Here is a 21483-nt window from a genome sequence, read left to right on the forward strand (position 1 = left end):
TCAACATTAAAACAGCCAGTATGTAATTCTGCTACTTCCTATTTCAATAGAGGATTAAGGGTGGAGATTCCGGGACCTTCTTAAAGTGCTAAATCGATTTTTTAAAATTACTTTCGCTCTATTCAGATCAGTATTGAAACCAGAAGTTGTAGTGGATGTTTGTCAATCACTTCGGGTCTCAGTAGAGTTAAAAGTTTAAATAAAATGTGTTTTTTGGATGATTAATCGAATACTGTTTTCACTTTGATTTTTAATAATCAATGTTAAAATGATCAATTATTGAATTTTTACCATTTACGATTTGAATACCACCTTCATCAACTGACTCGGTTACTAATTCTTGACTTCCTATTTCCTGACCGAAATTGATTTTGATCCATCATGTAGATTTTAAGATTTTCTGTTTTGTTCCTCAGACGGGCGATCAAATAAACACGGACTTTTTTCCTCAATTTTCCCCGGTCTTTTCATACCTATGATTATGTGCGAAAATAGGTCCACTATGTTTCAGATGAGTTTTATCTATAAAGTTCTGTCCCGGGATTATTTTTCCCTGTTAGATCTTTCACCCTCAAGTCATACCACACTTAATCATGGATCATCATAGTTCCTCTCTTGGTCTCACTCTACCTCTTTTTCCATCCATTTTCATTGTTATCACATAATCGTTTGTTCTTCTTATTAGAGACCAAGCAGTCTTCATTGTTAGATCTTCTTAGATTTCAGTCCAGCGTGCTTTTCGTCTGCGGTTTGGCATTGATCTGCCTGCATCCAAAGCACTTGTTTTTGCTATCGCCAATTTGAAGAGACAGGACGCTTGTACAAAGGTAAGACTCCAGGTCGGCCTCGCACTTCGGATGAAATAGTGGAAACAATTCGACAAATATTTGAACGGAGTTCTCTAAAATCTATCCGTATCTTCAAATACTGAAATTGGCTATTTTCCAACTTCAGGAGCACTCCGATGACTTTATTTTTCAACAGGTTGGAGCTCCACCACACTGGCACAACAACGTATGTCAGCTTTTCAATCACACTCTGTCTCAACACTGGATAGGGCACACACACAGGACTCCGAGACACTGCCCTACATTCTTGGCCTCCAAGATTGCCAGACATATCCCCATGCGATTTTCTCTTCCAGATATCTAAAGGATAGTGTGTTCATCCCACATTTACCTCGTGAATTCATCCCTCATATTGTGTAAAGTTTATGAAGAATTTAGCTATCGCCTAGATATTGTTTGTGCTACTCTTGATGGACACATAGAGCATTTGTAATAGCATACTATAACTTGAAACTTTTGTGAGTATTTTGCAATTTACCTCATTTTTGTAGTATGTTGTTATCAATATAGACGGACTATTAAAATCAGGTCGTTCTTTTTGAAAAACCTTGTGAATGTTAGAAAGACAAAAGCCACCCGTGATTGGAACGAAGCGGTCCGTATCAAATATAAAAGCAGAAGGGGAGAAAATAAAACAAGTGAATAGTTTCCGATATTTGAGTAGTATTCTTAGTAATGACATGACGTGCGAACCTGAAATGAAAGCAAGGATAGGAATGGCGAAAGAAACCTTTAGGAGGAAGAAAAGTCTGTTATGTGGGACCTTGAATAGAGAGTTCAGAAAAAGACTTATAAAAGGCTTCGTGTGGAGTGTTGTACTGTATGGAGCGGAAACATGGACATTACGGAAAAGTGGTGAAAAATGACTGGAAACCTTCGAAATGTCTTTGAAAAGAATGAAATGAAATCTTATGTTTTACGTCCCACGCTTATGCCGGCTAGGCTAAAGGAGACGGCGATGATGAGAAATAAATAAAATGGTGGAATGAAGAAAGTGGGAGGAAACGGGAGAACCCCGACAAAACCCACAAACACAGTGTTTGTCCACCACAAATCCGCACGGTGCGAGCTGCGATCGAATCAGGGACCCCAAGCACCGGAGTTGAATGCTCTACCACTGAGCCTAATAGTCGGTATGTCCACCTTTGGCACGGAGACGCGTCTTGGCATAGAAGGAATGAGATCTCGGTAGGTCGCTGAAGGCAGGTGGCACCACATCTGCACACACAGGTCACCTCATTCTCGTAAATTCCGGGGAGGGTGCGATGTGCTCTAAGGACACATTCAATCACGAGTTGGGGGGTCCAGCCCATGAATTGGAACTAGCCACTGTGTTCCTTAAACCAGTCCATCACACTTTTGTCCTTGTGACATGGCGCATTATCTTGTTGAAAATTGCCAATGTCGTTGGGAACTATAGTCGTCATGAAGGAGTGTACGTGGTCTACAACCAGTGTACGATACGCCTCGGCCGTCATGGTGACTTGTATCAGCTCCACTGGATCCATGGATGCATACGTTACTGTTCCCCAGACCATAACTGAGCCGCCGCAGTACAGGTCAAGGAGCTGTTCAGCTGGAAGACGACGTATTCACGCCCCTCCCATCGACAAGATGAAGAAGGCATCGGGACTCATCGAACTATGCAACGTTCTCCAACTGCGCCAAAGTTCAGTGGGGATAGTCATGTGCCCATTTCAGTCGTAGTTGCAGATGTCGTGGTGTTAACATTTGCACATGGATTGGTCGTTGGCGGCGGATACCCATCGTTAGGAGTGATAGATGCACTATGCGTTCAGACACACTTGCACTCTGCCCAGCATTAAAGTCTGATGTTACTTCCGTCACCGTTCGCTGTCAGTCCTGTTTTACCCGTCTGCTCAGCTTACGACGTCCGACATCTGTAATGTGATTGGCCGCCCAATCCCTCGACGTTTGGGAATCGATTCCTCTTGGTTTCGCCACTTGATTTAGACACTGACCACAGCACTCATCGAACACCCAACAAGTCATGCAGCTTCCGAAACGCTCATGCCGAGCCTCCGGGCCATTACAATCTGCCCCCGCTAAAAGTCAGATAGATCGCGCACCTTTCCCATTTTACACATAGCCAGCAAGCTCACTGATACTATATGCACCGTGGATGTGTCTGACTAGCAGGCATTCCGCGTCAGATGACGCTGCTATCGCCTGGACGAGTATATATTGATAGTAGGTAGGTGATTATAATGTTCTGGCTGATCTATGAATGTACTCTGAGATCAATATTCAGACAACTGAGACACGTTTTTTTCCATTCGACGACGGGATTCAGATGCATATTCATAGTCTAAACTTATTGTTAACGACTAAAAGTCTTACTTTCTTTGCTCTGTCAAAATTACTATTTACAATCTTTCTAATATTGTTAATGTTCTTTGCTTTTCCAGGGCGTTCTTACTGGTAAACATGACTATTTCCCTTCTGTTGACGGCAGTGCTTATTATTGTTATATTTGCCAAACCATTAAGGAAGAAGATAGAAATAGATCTATACGGCACAGAGATGATGCACGCTATGAATCAATATGTTGCAACAATTTTACAAGATTATTCTGCTGATACCAGAGTATTGATGATATTATCATATGACGACATGGAAATTAGTGACTTATTTATAAGTGAATTTAGAGAACCGTTAACAAATATAAAGATGAATGTAATCAAAAGAGCAGAAGCGAATTTGAGCGATCTTTCAGAAGATAAAAGACAAACTACGAAGTATCTTATTCTGCTGAAGGATATAAACTTATTCCAACATATAATTGAGAATACCAGTAAAGTTCTGACATGTTGGAATCCACGATCACAATTTATCGTTGTTCTCATGACTCAGAACTATACAGAAAAGGATGTAAATGAAATGTTCAAAATATCTTTTCAAAAGGATATTCTAAATATTATTCTCATTGTTTCTCATCTACATTTTGGTGATCACACCATCTACATATATACGTACTTTCCGTTTGTTGAAACGTGTGGTCTTGACTTTAAGAACACTTTGATGTTTGAATCGAAGAGTCACACATATCCAATCGGGATCAAACTTTTCCCTGCAAAAGTTAAGAACTTGGCTAGGTGTCCTCTATCACTTACAAGTACGAACATGCCACCTTATCAGATCTTTGAAAATAGTTCCAAAGATTCATATAACTTAAAAGGTATGAGTGGTAAACTTATGGAAACGCTTTCTGAGAAAGTAAATTTTTCTTTACAATTGAATTGGCTTAGTAAATGGGAGGAACGAGAAAGAACATTTCCTAACGGCACCATTCGTAACATATTGTTTGATGATGTTTTCAGTGGACTATATGAAGGAGACATAACATTTATTAATTTACTTCATGAGTTTTTAGTGTCCTTTGAACCAATATATGCTGGAAACTTCCTCTATGGATCTTTCGTTGTCCCCGTCTCTGGTTTTTATCCCAAGTGGTTAAGTATTTATTTTCCATTTCAACCTGTCGTCTGGGCGGCAACTTCTGTTGCTTATGTAGTGTGCTCTGTAGCTATCCATATTACTAGAAGAATTGCTTTGCGTAGAAAGGGGTCTGTTCAACTCGTTTTTCTCCGAAATCTAAGTATTTTGCTGGGAATCTCAACTAAAGAACCTGAAAATATTCAAATACTTAGACGTGTATTTTCAGCTTGGATTTTCCCAGCTTTTGTGATTTATAGTTGTTACCAGGCTGCGTTATTTGGATTTTTAACATTTCCTAAGAAACAGCCTCCTATTGATTCATTGGAGGAAATGGTAAAGTCTGGCATTATGTTTGGTGGTATACATGGAACTGATGTGTTCTTTGCAAATTCTGAGAATCCAATTATCATGACAATATATAATAACTTTGAGGAAGTGAATTCTGTAGAGAAAGGTTATGAAAAAGTGGTACAAACGAAGAATTATGGTTTCTTCTGGGATAAGGCTGTCTCTGAATACATGATGCAAATGGAAGCGTTTACTGACTCAGCTGGAAATTCCTTGATGCATTCAGTTTCAGAGGCATTTTCTTACTTTCCAGGTTTCTATTTAATGCGTAGAGATTCTCCATTTGTTGATATATTTCAAGACATTATCAAAGCTTGTGATTCCGCTGGTCTTATTCAAAAATGGCATCAGGATGTTATGCGTTCTAATGCAGATAATGCAGCGAAGAAAAAGTCGAACCAAATGTTGCGAGTATTTGGTATTTCTGACTTACTTGGTGCATTTTATTTACTCGTAATAGGTTTGTTCGTTAGTTCTCTTATCTTTGTAGCTGAATTGTTAACGATCTGTAAGTTAAAATTAATATTTGAATTTTTTTAACTAGTAATGAAAGAGCATCTAATAACGACCATGTAAGATTTTCACACCAAACGTTTTGTTCAGTTTTAGTGTATATCGTCGTATGAGAACCAGATCAACGTAACTCCATTTTCGTAGATTTAGAGGAGAGAGGGGAAGAATATTTTTTGAAGCATATGTTGTTTTAATAAGACGGTAGACACATTACGTAGCCGACAAGTGAATGACTAAGTCAACTTCAATAACACTCAAATAAAACCAAGTGAGGCTTTCAGAATTATGTTCGTAACCCAAGTAATCAAAATTTCCATTCTTGGACTTACGTTCCTTTGGTTCTGATACGACGATGTTTTTTCTGATGGACGGAGGCCTCATAGCGGTCTTAATATTGACTTGTGGCGCCCTACACTAGGCGACTGAATAATTTATAAATCTCCGATAACAACGAAAATGGTGTTTTTTGGTGAAGATATCCCATTAAGCACCATGTTATCACACTATCCAAATCTATCACGTAATATATGAGTATAAGGATTTAGTATTACTAACACTGACAGGACGAAAGTGGTCTATAAACTGTTAATACTTTTCAAATTTGAGTTTTTATTCGTGAAGGTATGTCATTCTTTAATTCCGTATTTATTTTGTATTTGTAATTCTCTAAAATATTTGTTTCATGTGTAAGTCATGATGTTTTGTTGTCTTTATGAATAATACGACCCTAACAGATAACAATTCTGATTGGATATTAAGTACAAAGAGATGACTTTGCGTGAATATTTCTACCAACATCAGAAACCTACAATTACACAAAACGTAGCATTATAATGTGTTATTATACGTACAGTAAGGCAGTTCAAAATTAGTGCAACAAATTCATTAGCAAGTATGCTTGTGCATCTGATATTTGTTGACCTAAAAGTATATAAAAATCATTATATACTATGAAAAACATTATGTTTTCCACAAACTCTTTGCAGTGTATAATACTCGTATTTAATTAACACGAATTGCAAATGGAAATCGGCTTGGGGAAAGACATCGGTAAGCACCAGTTTCTTAAACTTTCGAGGAAACTAGAAATGAAAGTACAACATTCGAATGTAATGTAATGCAATGGCATACAGTAAACAAGCTTACTCTGCCATACGCAGTTACATTTCAGAACCTAAATTACCTCATACTCTTCTCTGGTGCGACCACAACCCATGCCTTCTATCAATTCAATTTCTTTGGAGGAGCCGCGGTGGAGCGGAGTGGTAGAGCGTTCACCTCTGGTGCTTAGGGTCCCGGGTTCGATCTCAGCCCCGGCCAAGTGGACTTTGTGGTGGACAAACACCGTGTGCGTGGGTTTTCTCGGGGTTCTCCCGTTTCCTCCCACTTTCTTCATTCCACCATTTTCATTCATTACTCATCATCACCGTCTCCTTTAGCCTAACCGACATAACCGTAGAACGTAAAACTCAAAGATTTCATTTCATTTTTCAATTTCTTTGGAAGTGGCGCTCACCAGTGTCTTACCCAGAGCCGCTTGTACAGAATATACTCACTATCAGGACACTAAAGAAAACACATGTCGAAAAAATATAGAGTTAGTAAAAAAATATTACAACAGACTAGTAATATTGATAGGCGTGGACGGAGGAAAATTAAATGAGGCAACTGAGTGTTGATCGAAAACTATATTGAATGGCGTATGGCAGTTAACTTGGATATTAGTAATCATACAATATTTTTTTTGAATGGAAAGTGGTAGGTTTAGCTTATCAATTTATGCTAGAATTTTTTCACAAACGAGAATGTGAACATATTTTTTAATCTATCTTCATTTGTTTGCGAGGTACCGGTATTGTTACGTTAGACATTTGTATCTAGTAGATAAATGTATCTGGACAGGGAATTAATAACGAAACACGTGGAAGGAGGAAAGGGAAACGTTAGATCTAGTAGATAAATGTATCTGGACAGGGAATTAATAACGAAACACGTGGAAGGAGGAAAGGGAAACGTTAGATCTAGTAGATAAATGTATCTGGACAGGGAATTAATAACGAAACACGTGGAAGGAGGAAAGGGAAACGTTAGTTTCAAATCTACATTGATTGAGGGAGTGGACATCATGGCTTTCATCTTGGACTCCGAAATATTTGATCTCACACATTTTTAAACAGAAAGGACTGTGTTCGACACAGGCCGGTAGCCAGCCCAAAAATGTAGGCGGGCCCGGCCGAAGTTAGGGGGGGGCGATCTAACTATATTATAGTTCATCACTATATTATAGTTCATTTGCAAGCCTGCCGTGAAAATTTTAGGGGGGTCGCGAAAATTTAAGGGGCCTGGCCCCCCTGGATACTGGCCTGGTTTGACACATGTGTTTAGACTTGAGCTTTAACGTAAAAGATAATGTGTATTTTTTTACCTATCATCATTCTTTTACGAGATAGCTGTGCTATGATTTACCTTTGTATGCAGTAGGCAAAAATATTGGGACAATCCAATAATAATCTAACGTAGGGAAACCAAACATAGCAAATGGTCGTTGGTGCAGAAACTGCATTGAATATGGATGTGGACATCGTGGCAGCCAACATTGATTCTGTTACACAACATTCTTTAAATACAAAAGGATATGTGTGATACATCAATACTGCCTAGGAAGTATCCTGAGAGGAGAATCAGAACTCACTTTTCACCTATCGCTTATTCTTTACGACATAGAAAATGCTAAGTTTGATATTAACAATTAATATGCATCTGGGAGGTTCAATGTATTCCTGTGGGTAACTGTACAATGCACATTACAGAGAAAGGAAATGTGACTTTTACTTAAATTTATCTGCAGTTTGTCGATTGTCTGACACTAGGCCTATTGGTCGTAAAAGTTGTAAAGTGAATGCTCTAGCATACCACGAGGAAATTTTCTTCTTTCTTTCACAACACGATCCATAAGTCATTCAGGATGTGCAATTTAGTGTGATGTACGTTGTCCATAATGTACCCCTATAGATGATAGACAAGGAGTGATAGAGAAATTTTGCAGTCCATACGATAGTACTCGCCTTACAAACCTGGGGTCGGTGGTTCGATCACAAGCTCGCGCCAAGTGGACTTTGTGGTGGATAAACACCCTGTGCGTAGGTTTTCTCGGATTCTCACCTTTTCTCCCACATTTTCATTTCACGAATTTATTCATTTCTCATCATCACTGTCTCACCGGCATAATCGTGGGATAAAAAAAGAAATATTCAATTTGATTTTCATTTTTCGTCTTCCAATCCATCATTGTGAAGAGGTTTTATTTTTTATGCAAATATTGTCTTAAGTTCAGTCCATAGTATGGCAGCGCTCCGTCCTGTTGGAGCCAAACGTGATCAAAGTTATATGTGGAGATTAGATGCCAGGGAGAATCTCTTTATGAAGCACCGACTTCTTACCTACCAGACTGCAACACTGGAAAATTGATCAACAATGATGTTTCTTAACATCCTACTAAAGCATTCAGTTTCTATGGATACTGGAAACACATTATAAGTGTCGCAAATAGGTGTTTCTGTTATATATATATTTGGTCTAGGAATTAATTCGTGCGGGTGGACAAGAGATGGCGCAACGAACGGAGCGTCCCACAGTTCCGTGTATCCACACATGTGTTGCAAACCCCTGTCATCGCGTATCGTTCGTAGTATAGGGCAGTGGATTAAAGCGTCAACAACACCAGTTTGTAGTTAAGTGAACATGGCGCAATTTGTGCCTGATAAAGTGTTTTTGCGGGGTGTCCTGCTGCATTACTTTAACATGCAGAAAAGTGCGACTGAAAGTCATCGTATTTTGGTGGAAGTGTATGGTGACCATGCTCTAGCTGAGCGAACGTGTCAGAAGTGGTTTGCACGGTTTAGAAGTGGTGATTTCGGCTTGGCAGACCAAGAGCGAGCTGGACAGCCAAAAAAATTTCAAGACGAAGAATTGACAGCATTGCTCGAGCAGGATTCGTGTCAAACGCAGGAATAACTTGCAGCAGCATTAGGCGTTGATCAAACAACAGTCTCCAAACGCTTGAAAGCCATGGGAATGATTCAAAAGATGTCACATTGGGTTCCACATGAATTGAAAGACAGAGACGTTGAAAGACGAAAAACCATTTGCGAATTGCTGCTTCAACGACAGAGCAGAAAGGGGTTTCTGCATCGAATTATTTGGGTGATGAGAAGTGGATCCATTACGAGAACCCTAAACGAAAAAAGGCCTGGGTGAAACCAGGTGAACCAGGTCCATCACAACCAAAACGAGATATTCACTGTGCAAAGGTTATGCTGTACATATGGTGGGATATGAAAGGTGTGGTGTACTATGAGCTGCTGCAACCGGGTGAAACTATGAATGGAGAACGTTATCGACGACAATTAATGCGTTTGAAGCAAGCTCTGGCCAGAACACGACCAGAATGGGAGAACAGACATGATAAACGTATTGTTCAACATGATAACGCTCGCCCACATGTCGCAAAACCGGTCAAAACCTATTTAGAAAATGTCGGATGGGAAGTTTTACCCCACCCGCCGTATTCACCAGATGTTGCTCCTTCGGACTACTACTTGTTCGATTGCATGAACAACGATTTGATTGGACAGCGGTTTACTTCTTCAGAAGATATCGAAACATGGGTCTCTGACTGGATCGCTTCCAAGGATGAGGACTTCTTTCGCCACGGAATCCGTACATTGCCTGACAGATGGGCGAAAGTGGTGGCTAGCGATGGACAATATTTTTCTTAAGGTATTTATGTATTTTGTGTTTGTACTACAGCTTCAATGTGTGCGTACCAACCGCACGACTTAATTCCTAGACCAAATATAACCAACTTTTCTTATCAGCAGTAAAACTGTCATATCGTTATTAGCGGCCAGATGCGGTTTGTCAACCAGTTCGATGTTGCTGGTATTACAAAAGCTTAATCGTGCTCCCTGTCGCTAGGGTAAATAATGAAGTCTCGAACTATCCTCCTTTTTGAGTGTTGCAAACCCATAAGCATATATATATATAAAACAAGAATAACCATGTAAAATAGAAAAAAATACGTACAGGTCATTCATCAAGTAATTTTCTCTCCTATTAATATAATAATAATAATAATAATAATAATAATAATAATAATAATAATAATAATAATAATAATAATAATAATAATAATAATAATATGAAAGTTTTTACTTCGGAGCCGTTTTGCGCTATTGTGCAGTTTCGGTAATGCTCGCAAAATAGAATAGGTCCTGGACCGCATGTTTCACCGATATTGTATTTTTACCCGTATGAATCGGGTTTGCCCGATAGAATCGTATAAATAGGGTTGACCTGATAACCCCGTTTTTATGAAAACAAGCTTAATCTGTCATTATTGAAAATGATATGTTGTTTCACTTTATTATCGTAACATCTTGTAACTAGTCTATCGCGTCAAACGGTCCAAACAGGCCAAACACGAGTCAAACGGGTTTATCAGGTCTAAAGATCGAGTAAACCAAACGCAATGGGTATCGGGCGGGTACTGTTTAACCGGAAAGTTCAAGCACTAATTATAGGTTAAAATCATACTTAAGAGCTCTAATTGTTTGTATTCACTTTTCTCCTTTTTTTCTTTCTTTTTTTAGTTAGCCGACCAACAAACTTGCGGGTACATAAATATAAATGCTCAAATCAAAATTATTGCATTATATTATTGCAATGAGCATAAACGTGATTTGCTATTAGGAGTTAGCGTGATGCTCTAATTTTAGTCTTTTATAAATACTATAATAATATTATTATTATTATTATTATTATTATTATTATTATTATTATTATTATTCGACAGGCCATTTGTCTATAATGGCAATTTAAAACTTTTTTCATTAAAAAAGAAATGATTAAAAAGCATTCTATTAAGTACCTAGATCCTTATATGTATTAATGTATACAAGTTAATATCTAAGTAATAAAGCTATCATTATTAATTTCCTGTGTATGGTATCCTAATTTGTGGCTTGTCCTGTTTTTATACAAGTAACGAATCACATTAGAAAGAAATGGATCAATTATTGACCTGTCTAACTATACCATAAAGTTAGCAATAATGTACTTACGAGCAGAGCACACAAACAGGCAACATCTTTATTAACCCTATTACTAATATTGCGTTCACCTCGGGTGCTTGGGGTCCTGGGTTCGATGCCAGCCGCCGCCAAGTGAACTTTGTGGTGGACAAACACCATGTGCGTGGGTTTTCTCGGGGTTCTCCCGTTTCCTCCCACTTTCTTCATTCCACCATTTCATTCATTACTCATCGTCACCGTCTCCTTTAGCCTAACCGGCATAACCGTGGGACGTAAATCTCAAAGATTTTATTTCATTTCCTATTACTATTATTATTAGTGTTAGCAATAATAATAATAATAACTAAATTGGTGGTGCAACAGCCCTTAGAAGGCCAAGACTTATGGCACTCATTCTTGTGGGGCGATGTGTTTAGAGGTCTACACGCGCTCGGGCTGAGCCCACGGGCTCAAGTCCGACACGACCCGCTGACCAGACTTGAGCCTACAAAGCTTGTATTATTTCGGGCCCGGGCCGGGCTCGGGCTGTAAGTTTTAAAATATACAACCATATTCCTCGGACCTTTTCGGGCATAACTTTGTAAATATACTGTACAAGATATTTATTCGACCGTTGCTTCTGAAGAACTTTTAAAGCACAACTTCAAAATCAAATCTCTAATTCCTGTAAATAAAATGCAATTTTGCGTTCATTATTAAGTTTCTGTAATTCGGACTTATTTTATTATGACATGAGCTCGGGCCCAGCTGGGGCCTACATGCTAAAACATATTTAGGTCTCTAGTTGGACCTTACATAAATTCACGGGCCGGGCCGAACCGGAGCTAAAAATTAAGGCCCGTGCAGACTTCTAGATGTGAAGTCAGCAGATCGGCTACCCTCGCCGTTAATGCTGGCTTCCTGGACTGCAGTTCGCTGCTTTTTTCTTTCAAGTAGCTTCCAATTGTCCTCAGGACGCTGGGTGGACGCCGCAGCGATAACACTGTCTGGTGAGTACGAATAGTCACACTTATCATTCCTCTGACTAGACCCAGGACTGCTTGACTTCGCTGATCTCATGGAGAGTGATATTCCAGTGTGGCTAGGATGTTGGTAATAAAATAATAAATGCACATTGAAATAGTGAGGAAATTAGCTAAGAAACTTAGATAAGTACTAAACTGACTCCCTGGATGTACGGTTCATGAGGGGCTATGCCTACCCAATGTCGCAATACAACAAGCATCAGCAACTCACTGAAAATTTTCGAGTTAGGAAGATCTCGTTTTTAAACTGTGTTGCTATTCCTTTACGCAGTGCTCAAAGTGGAAGATATAAGAAAGTATACCCCGTATCCAGTATCCAGCCCTCATCTATTTAGAGCATTGTCTTTACGTCATTTATGGAAATAATATAATGCAAAGGCTTGGATCGGGAGTAGAGAAGATTTGCTCTAATCGATAACATTTACACACTTCCCAACATAATTAACATCAAAGTAATTTGTGTTTTACGCTGTAGAAAGTAGAATGAAATAGCTTTCATATATTGTCACATGACGTGGGCTGATTGCAAAGCCTAGCTACCGAAATATACGTTCTTCAATCACGCTGTAAAAGCTACAGATACCAGACGAGATAAACGCTGTACGACGCTACTATGATAACCGTAATGGGGTTAGCCATACGGAGAGCTTTATACAGTTCTACCTGCGTTGGAACGGCAACGCCGGAATCTAGTTACAGTGCAGAATTTATGGCAGGGACAACTAAACCCTTAGATCTTGACCTCCGAGAAAAAAAATAGTTATATTTTGTCGTGTACATATTAAGAACAAATAATAAAGAAACTAACAAGGTACACTCTTGAAGTGTCCCATCAGGATTCGTGGAAAGTTGATTGAAATGGCGCAATGAGTATTGTACTAATTTTGGCGACCTATTTAAGGGCCTTCATTTATGGGATTCAATCATACACTATTATAACGCTCGGACACAAAATTGCTTTTAGTTTCTTTGGGTGTAGCTGGACATGAATATGGGCATATGCAAAACAAATAGGATCAAGTACTTCTTCTCTGACACATGTTACTCAACCCAGCCGCCATCTTTAATCCGCCATATTGGATTCAACATTCGGTTTTTCAAATTGGAATAGGTACAAATGATACATCTAATTCATGTACAATTTTCTCGGAAATTCACTGATGTAGTGAATTTTACCGTAGCTTATACTATTTTTAAGGTATTACATGTTAAACTCTTCCAGGCACTTTGCGAATAGATAATGCATAGTAATATCAGTTACGCTTACGTTTTTGATGTTGACATATCAAAACAATTTCTAACTGGAAAACTGCTGCAGGTATAATAAAACTCTTTATAATATTGGTATAATAATCTTATTACTGTCGCTTGCCTGCTTGTTACACTTCGCGATTTACTCTTAAAACTGGATACAAAACATCATAATTTTGAAGTTCCTGGTCTTTTCGAATGCAAATAATAATTAATTACTTATATACAGTAAATTATTAAATTGCCCATATACATTATACCTGTAATTAAAAAGGAATATATTAATGTTTGGTCGCGAATTTTTCCTAGACCGCCGGGGCGATTTTTATAATTTTGGGCGCATGAGTTGACCTGGACTAGAAGAGAGTTTTGTTACATTACGTTGATTAAAGGGCGAATATTAAGGGTGTAGAAGGAATTTAAAATTTATCCCTAAAATATAGTATCACGAATCCATAAGGCCCGTATCCGGGGGTCTAGGGGGAACAGGCCCCCCTAAATTTTCGCTGGCCCCCTAAAGTTTTGCTGTCCCCCTAAAATTTGCACGGTAGGCTTCCAAATGAACTTTAATATGGAGATGAACTATAAATGGTTGGATCGGGCCCCCTAACTTCAGACGCGTTCCCCCCCCCCTACATTTTTCGGATGGCTACCAGCCTGAGTCCATGAAGTTAGAAAGATGAAACTTGATATATAAATTGCTCGTTAACTTCAAGGGAAACATGTATCAGTGTTTTTGGAAATGTCCGTTTTAATGGGAGGAGAAAGCACTTTCCATCCATATAAATAGAAATCATTGTAACAATGTTTGGGCGGCTATCTTCTCTTCGACCCATTTCAATGATTTTTTGGTATTTTAATGCACCCAGGTCTAACATAGGATCTGATCATATTTGCTCTACGAGCGTAGGGAAAAGGAGACGATATATAAAATAATCGAAAACGACCGAAATTGGTGTTCAGTCCATAGTTTTTGACGTCGCTGAGATGAATAGTGACCTTCGAGATACCATTTAAATGTAAATTCATCTTCTTTCGGCGTGGGGAAGAGATGACATTATGGATCTTTGTCATTACACTTCCAATCTAATATGAATTCTATGGAGTGGAGAAGGAGTTCAAATATTTTCCTTAAAACTTTTCTCTTTCTTGAGGGCATTTAATAGAGAGACGGTCGAGACAGGATTTTCCTGACAAAATTCCAGTCGAGACACGGCTCTTTCAATAGAAAAATATACATTTTTCGAGTCGAGACATCACTTTTACAGCACATTTTCGAGACGACACAGCCACAAATCTTGTCTCGTGCGCATCCCTAATTTCAGCTATTTAAATACATAAAGCAAACATCATTCAAAATATTCATATAATATTGAATTGCATATCCGTAATAATTGCAAAGATGCTTATAGTTACTTAATAACAAATATATTAAACTAATTTTCACTGGTTGCCATGGGCGCCCGAAGTAAATTTTCTAGGGGATATCTCCCTATTTGCTATATTACGTTTAGTATTACGTGGATCTGGGGGAATGAGAAGAATTGTCACTGCATTATGCATTTTCGTGAGCCAAGGGACCTCGGCCCCCCTGCCACCTCCTTCGGACGTCGTGGTGGTTGATCTGAGGAAAGCATCTGTCCACTAATCGTCAGGCCTGGGTTTGATTTCCCACCACCCTTGTGATCAGAATATTCTACATTTTCCCAGCGTAAATAAAGGTATAAACTATTTATAAATTCATGATTTAGAAACAATTTAAAAATAAAATCTTATGTTCTTGAGCTGAACCACTGAGGATTTTATATGTAAAGTTGATGTTCTTCTTGAGTTGTTACCTCTAAGATTATCTGAATTTAATTTTTGCATGATAGTGTCATAAATGGTTTTGAAACAAAATGTTTAACATCTGTCGTTTCTTGAAGACTAGTGGCCGAAAAACTGTCCATATGTTATCATTGACTTCTCCAAAACTATGTGAGGCAGCATTGCAAACAATTGCAAATTATGTTGATAACTATGCTGATACAGGTGTAATTTTGGGGGATGAAGTATTTATTTGAACAGCATCTCTGGTTTATTTTACTATCTGGAAATATCATATCCTTAAGTTAGGATCTAAAGGAATAAGGGTTTCAGGATTTTTTCCTATTTTAATCCTGAAAATATAAGAGATATGTTCGGAACTAATTTCAGAAATTAGCATGTCCGCCATCTCAGGTAAAAGTCACATAACTACATAGAAATTCCGAAAGATTGGTTACTCTGCAATAGCATTGCAAACTATCTATGTACTACTCAATTTCCTTTACCATTTAAACTTTAAATTGTACTCTGCAACCTAGCTAGCGACGCCACTAATCGAACTCTGTTGATCAGTGTGTGAATTGACTATTTTTCTCAGGAGGATTAATTTCACCCTTTTATCACCAAATCATGACATATACACGAATATATATAACGCAATATCTAAAAACTATTACTCTAATAAGGGCAATTCGTATGATTATTACTCTAAATTAGGATTTCTCAACCTGCAGGTTGCCATACCTAAGGGGTCGCGAGAGGCTTTCATTTGGGTCACGAAGATAAGCGGAACTCGTATAATTAGAATCTAATTCAGGAAAATATTTTAAAATCTTATTTTGAATTGTGTTCTAATAGGTGTATTTCTATTATTTTTTTTTACATACTCTTAAGAACAACAAAAAATAGATCTACTTAATATTTCAACAGGTGCAGAGTTGTTTAAAAATCACGATATTAAACTAATGAGAACTGCGTATTGAAATAGCAGAAAAATAAAAATGGAACAAAACCTGCATATGGAAATAAAATTAAAATTGAAAACACCATCGCCTTCTCTATTTCCTATACTGAGTGTCGACTCACCAAAAATAACATAGAGATCAGTGTACGAATATCTTTCCTAATTCCGCCGCATGAGTGTAGTATTAAGTGTAACTTGTTTGTATAAATCTGATAGCGGAAAATACATTGTGGGGTTCAGTGTTTTCGCAAATTAAAATGTATTACTGTTCTATGCCCTTTTCTAAGGTACAAAGATGTCTTTTAGAATGCGTTTGGATATCGTTTCATGAAATACTATCGCGTATTCAACTACAGGAAAATGGTTAAGTAAAATATCAAAGCATGGTGATACTAAGGGAAGTAACTGAATTCTTCTATATAGATCTGTAGTTTGTTGTCAACATTCTGTAAAAGCTTTTTTTAAAGTAAAGTTTGGAAGCTGAAACAAGACTTTGTGCCCAATGTGCTCTCTTAATATTAATAATAGACGACTAGAAAAACCACCTACAAAATGGCGAACTTTCATAGTCTCAAGCAGTGCTATGTTCATTTAAGGACTATAAGACTTCATTGAGGCTGCAATACCAGATTTAAATAAATCGGTACATACATTAGAAATATAAGCCATTATGTTTGCCTATGGTTGCCAGATTATGTAAAGGAAAAACTGAGACACTAATCCCAGGCTATATATAAAGTCCTACTCATTTGGTCAGAAATAATTATTACCTGTCTTTTCCAGATTACTACTCACAATTTTCCAGTTCATTCTATACACAGTAACACAAATGAAGCCCCACATTCTATGTAAAGAATGTGAGAGGTAACATAAGAAGAGCTGCCTGGCCCTTATTCCGAATTCTGATTTTTTGTGTTTAACAGGTCTTAAATATTGTGCCAATTATGACACACCTTCTTCACATTTATGGTTGAAGAGAGACTTTTTTTGTTCGTTGCGTCATTACCTAAGTGAGAAACACTACCTTAACAGAAACACAAATTTAGCATTTTATCAAGAAAATATACATTTACACAAAATTTAAGACAATAAACAAAATGTAAATCTCTTTAAAGACTTACACAAAGCTCCCCAAAAGTTTGACAGAAAAACAAATCCGTTATCAAATTTAAACGACATAAATTACCTTTAGGCGTTTAACTGCCACTTATGTTAGAGTAAGTTGTTATGGAATTTTAACCTGAAAAAAAGTTTAAATACATAACTATTGAATGGGTGAACAACATATTTAGAAATAATCATCCACACATGGGGAAATATACCGGTATTAGACAACTAAGCTCTGCAATCGTTGAAGTGAAATTTCACTTGAAACTTCGGAAACCTTCCGTTTTTCATGTGAGACATACTAGTTCTTGCAGGTTGATTTTTTTTTTCAATCTGAAGAAAGAAAACCAGGACAAACAGGCGTCCCAAAGCCCTTTTCGGGACAGTTAATTCTTTCATTGAAAACCGGGATTGTCCCGGGAAACCGGAACGTCTGGCAACCCTATGTTTGCCAGTTCTGCGGAAAGCACTTTGTAGAACTGTTAAAGTGAAGAAAAGCACAAATTGCTGTTATCAGAAATAATAATGAAAAAAATTTGAGAAACCACAGGGCCCAAAATTTCAGTCAGACGCACTCGCCAATCCGAAAATGATGGTCACGCACAAATTATGAAAGCCCTCCCCTCTCAGCGGCCTTTAGTTTGACAAAGAAAGAGACATCAGGACATAACATTTCAAAACTAGACAATTATATGTTGAGGATAATCAATTTTGAATTGGACAATTTATACACATTTTATAAAATATTTTACCTTAAGACTTCACGTTTGTGTACCGCGTTTTCCAAACTTCACGTTCCGTGTTTTCTTTCACTCAATTACAATTTTCGTCATTTCGTCGTGCGACACAGAAACTGCTCAGCTCTGTAAGTTTAGGCAGAAACCGTTCTTACTGAACATTGATCGCCAGCTCTAAATTTCTAGTCACCAATGGCGACATGGCGACCGGAAATTTGGCGAACTGCACTATTAACATATACAGAAAGTATAAACAAGGCGTTCTGATTTCCTTGCAAATTCAAACCCATTTCCAGAAAGACAACTGAAACTCTAAAAATGGGTATTGGACAATTTCCACTGTTTCATATTATTATTATTATTATTATTATTATTATTATTATTATTATTATTATTATTATTATTATTATTATTATTATTATTATTATTATTATTATTATTATTACTATTATTATTATTATTATTATTATTATTATTATTATTATTATTATTATTATTATTATTATTATTATTATTATTATTATTTACTAACATTGAAATTTGGAGTAATTGATGAGCGTCTAATAGATGCAGGGTTGGTGTCGGATTTAATGTTTTGCCACACATAGGCAAAAAAGCATTTGCCGCCTCTCATGCCGACATACAAAATTTTCACACAATATAATTTATATATACATATATATATATATATATATATATATATATATATATATATATATATATATATATATATCATTGTAACGTCACGACTCACGATTATGCCGGGTAGGCTAAGGGAGATAGATGATTAAGGCAAGTGAATGATGATGGAATGAAATGTGAAAGGAAACGAAATACCTCAAGAAAACACACGGACACCATGTTGTTCATCACAAATTTACTTGAAGGGGGATCGAACAAGGGACCCCATGCACCAAAGGTAAGAGCTCTACTATTGAGCCACCCTGTCCCTATATATACTTTTGTACAAATTTTATCGAATTTTCTTTGGGGGCGGCCTATTATTTACAGCACAGGGCGAACATATATATATATATATATATATATATATATATATATATATATATATATATATATATATATATATATATATATATATGCACAGTGGCGTATCCAGGATATGATCAAGGGAAAGGATAAACCATAGTTTGCCTTTTTATGTAGTGTAAAGCAGGAATGAAGCCCATTTCACCCAATATATACTTGAGCATCAAGGGGTGCTATAGCCCCTAGAGCTCCCATTGGATCCGCTTCTGTATATATATATATACACCTTGAATGGTATGAGATATACGATATTTCTTTCCAAATTCAATAATTTTTAGTCATTGTGGCGATACATTTGTTTCTGTGGTCTTGCAAAACTGACGGGAAGGAATCTACTAGACTAACATCTCTCACCTTTTTACATTTACTCATGCATATATCCACTTTTCTTTAACAGTTTTGTTTTTCATTATATATTTCGTATTTTCACCATCTTATCCTGTCCATCTTGGCAATTGCCCGCGTTCACTTCTCCTTATATTGACGTTATGTTTATCCGATTATGAAATTTAATTATTACAGTATTCTTTCTATTCGCTTTACTACTTTGTGAATTTACTATTTCTTTTTGCTATATTTCTACTTTTTACCCTTTGTAATAATTATAATCCTTAAACTGAATAGTAATTCGAAACTTTGCTCAAAATCATGAGCGCTGGGAGCATAAAAAGGAGGTGGGGTCAACTCTCCTGAGAAGAAATATAGACCAGTGATGCCAACCCGATTGAAAAGTCCCATATTGTGGGATTTTTTGACAATGATTTCTTGAAATGGGATAAAGGGAAGTTTCGCAAAAATTGGAAGTATTTATGGGATTTTTCATATCTATTCCATTGACGCCAATAAAATTGTCTATGAGCGAGGAGTAGACAAATTAGCCTTTAATAAACTTCATGCCAAATGTTGTTACTATAAAACGTACGGTATCTTAGTGTTAAAGTGACTTATGCATTGAGATATGAATCTCAACAAGAGATGCCAAGGAACGTTAATTGTACTCTGGTATTAAAAGAGTGAGTGAGTGAGTGAGTGAGAGAGAGAGAGAGAGAGAGAGAGAGAGAGAAATGAAAGGAAGAACAGAATTAAAAGAAGAGAAGAGAAACGTCTAACTTTCTAATTGTTTCATACGAAATGACTGAACATTGAAGTTTATCGAACATGACTCAACATTGGACATTCAATGTTCGATGACTGAACATTGAACATTCAGTACAAGGCGTAAAGGAAATAATAAACTTACAACAAAATGTACATATATTCATCGACATTTTCAATTGTCTATTTCAATTAAGGAAAATACTTGTTCATAAACTGTTTGATTAATATTGGCAATTAGAAGTTTTTAATAATTCAGTCATATTTTGAACAACATGTCTGGAATATTCACTGATTTCACTGTTCATGCTTTCTAAGTTTAGAAAATTTTGTTATTAGTATAGCGTGGGAAATTCAAGTGCAAAATGGGAATTTCTTCCTCTCAAGGTGGGATTTTACGTTTCGGGTTAGCACCATTGATCAGTGAAATTTGAAGTGAAGGAGAACGATAAGAGAGATCAGTGATGCCAATTGAAGGGGAATTTCCCTTGGCGCAGGGAAATTTTGAGTAAATTTTGGAGAAAAGGGAAAAAGGGAAATTGCTTGTAATCTCTCAATATTGCAGGGAAATTTGAACCTCTCTTCAATCATTTATAGATTGAATGTATTTACGTAACTGATTAATCTCATTAAAATTCAGTATAAATTCAACGCCGTATTTATTCCAAACATAATCCGTTGCACATATTTCATATAAATTCTCACAAGTTATCTTGCTTTGCATTCGTTAATATTTATCAACATTATACATCGATCAACATATTCAGTTAAATTCGAAACATTACAACAATGTTTATTTAAAATCTTTTATCAAAATTCTTCTTCCCATTGTTGAATTAAATGCAATGCAATAAGATGAAATATTTCTCAATTAAATTATCAGTTAGGTTTAAACTTTTAAAACTGTTTGGTTTTCCCAATCAGAAGGTGTTTTTCCCAACCAGAAAATTGGTTATGAAGAGGATTAATCGATGTAAGGGAAAAAAATCTGCGTGTCGTGAATGTAAATATGTATATATGGGCGAATACTGGGTCATTAGTGTGTGTGTGTTTGTGTAAGCTTGCGAATTTTCTGGTAACTGTATGCACAGAATTATAAATTCTTAAGAATTACGCATCTCTAAACTTTGATTTAGTTTGTATTGTGCTTACGAACATTCCTCGTGTACAGCCAAAGACAGTAGCAGGTAG

The 21483-nt window shown here is 37.0% G+C and overlaps 1 protein-coding gene across 1 annotated transcript; it reads left to right on the top strand.

Moving 5' to 3' along the window:
- Positions 1 to 3296: 3296 nt before the first annotated feature.
- On the top strand, positions 3297 to 8636 carry LOC145670117 (ionotropic receptor 21a-like). The gene is made up of 2 exons (XM_081738486.1): positions 3297 to 5163; positions 8503 to 8636. The coding sequence occupies exons 1-2, from the start codon at positions 3297 to 3299 to the stop codon at positions 8634 to 8636; spliced, it is 2001 nt and encodes a 666-aa protein (XP_081594612.1).
- Positions 8637 to 21483: the final 12847 nt, after the last annotated feature.

The sequence above is a fragment of the Thermobia domestica genome, chromosome 14 (assembly GCF_964235325.1).
Source record: "Thermobia domestica chromosome 14, izTheDome1.hap1.1, whole genome shotgun sequence".
Taxonomy (NCBI): domain Eukaryota; kingdom Metazoa; phylum Arthropoda; class Insecta; order Zygentoma; family Lepismatidae; genus Thermobia; species Thermobia domestica.

What these genes read in the sequence shown, in the direction of transcription:
- LOC145670117 (XM_081738486.1), top strand. Translation starts at nt 3,297, where the DNA reads ATGACTATTTCCCTTCTGTTGACGGCAGTGCTTATTATTGTTATATTT. An exon ending in AGCTGAATTGTTAACGATCT is followed by an intron (nt 5,164 to 8,502) that starts GTAAGTTAAAAT and finishes TCTTAAGTTCAG; the next exon opens with TCCATAGTATGGCAGCGCTC.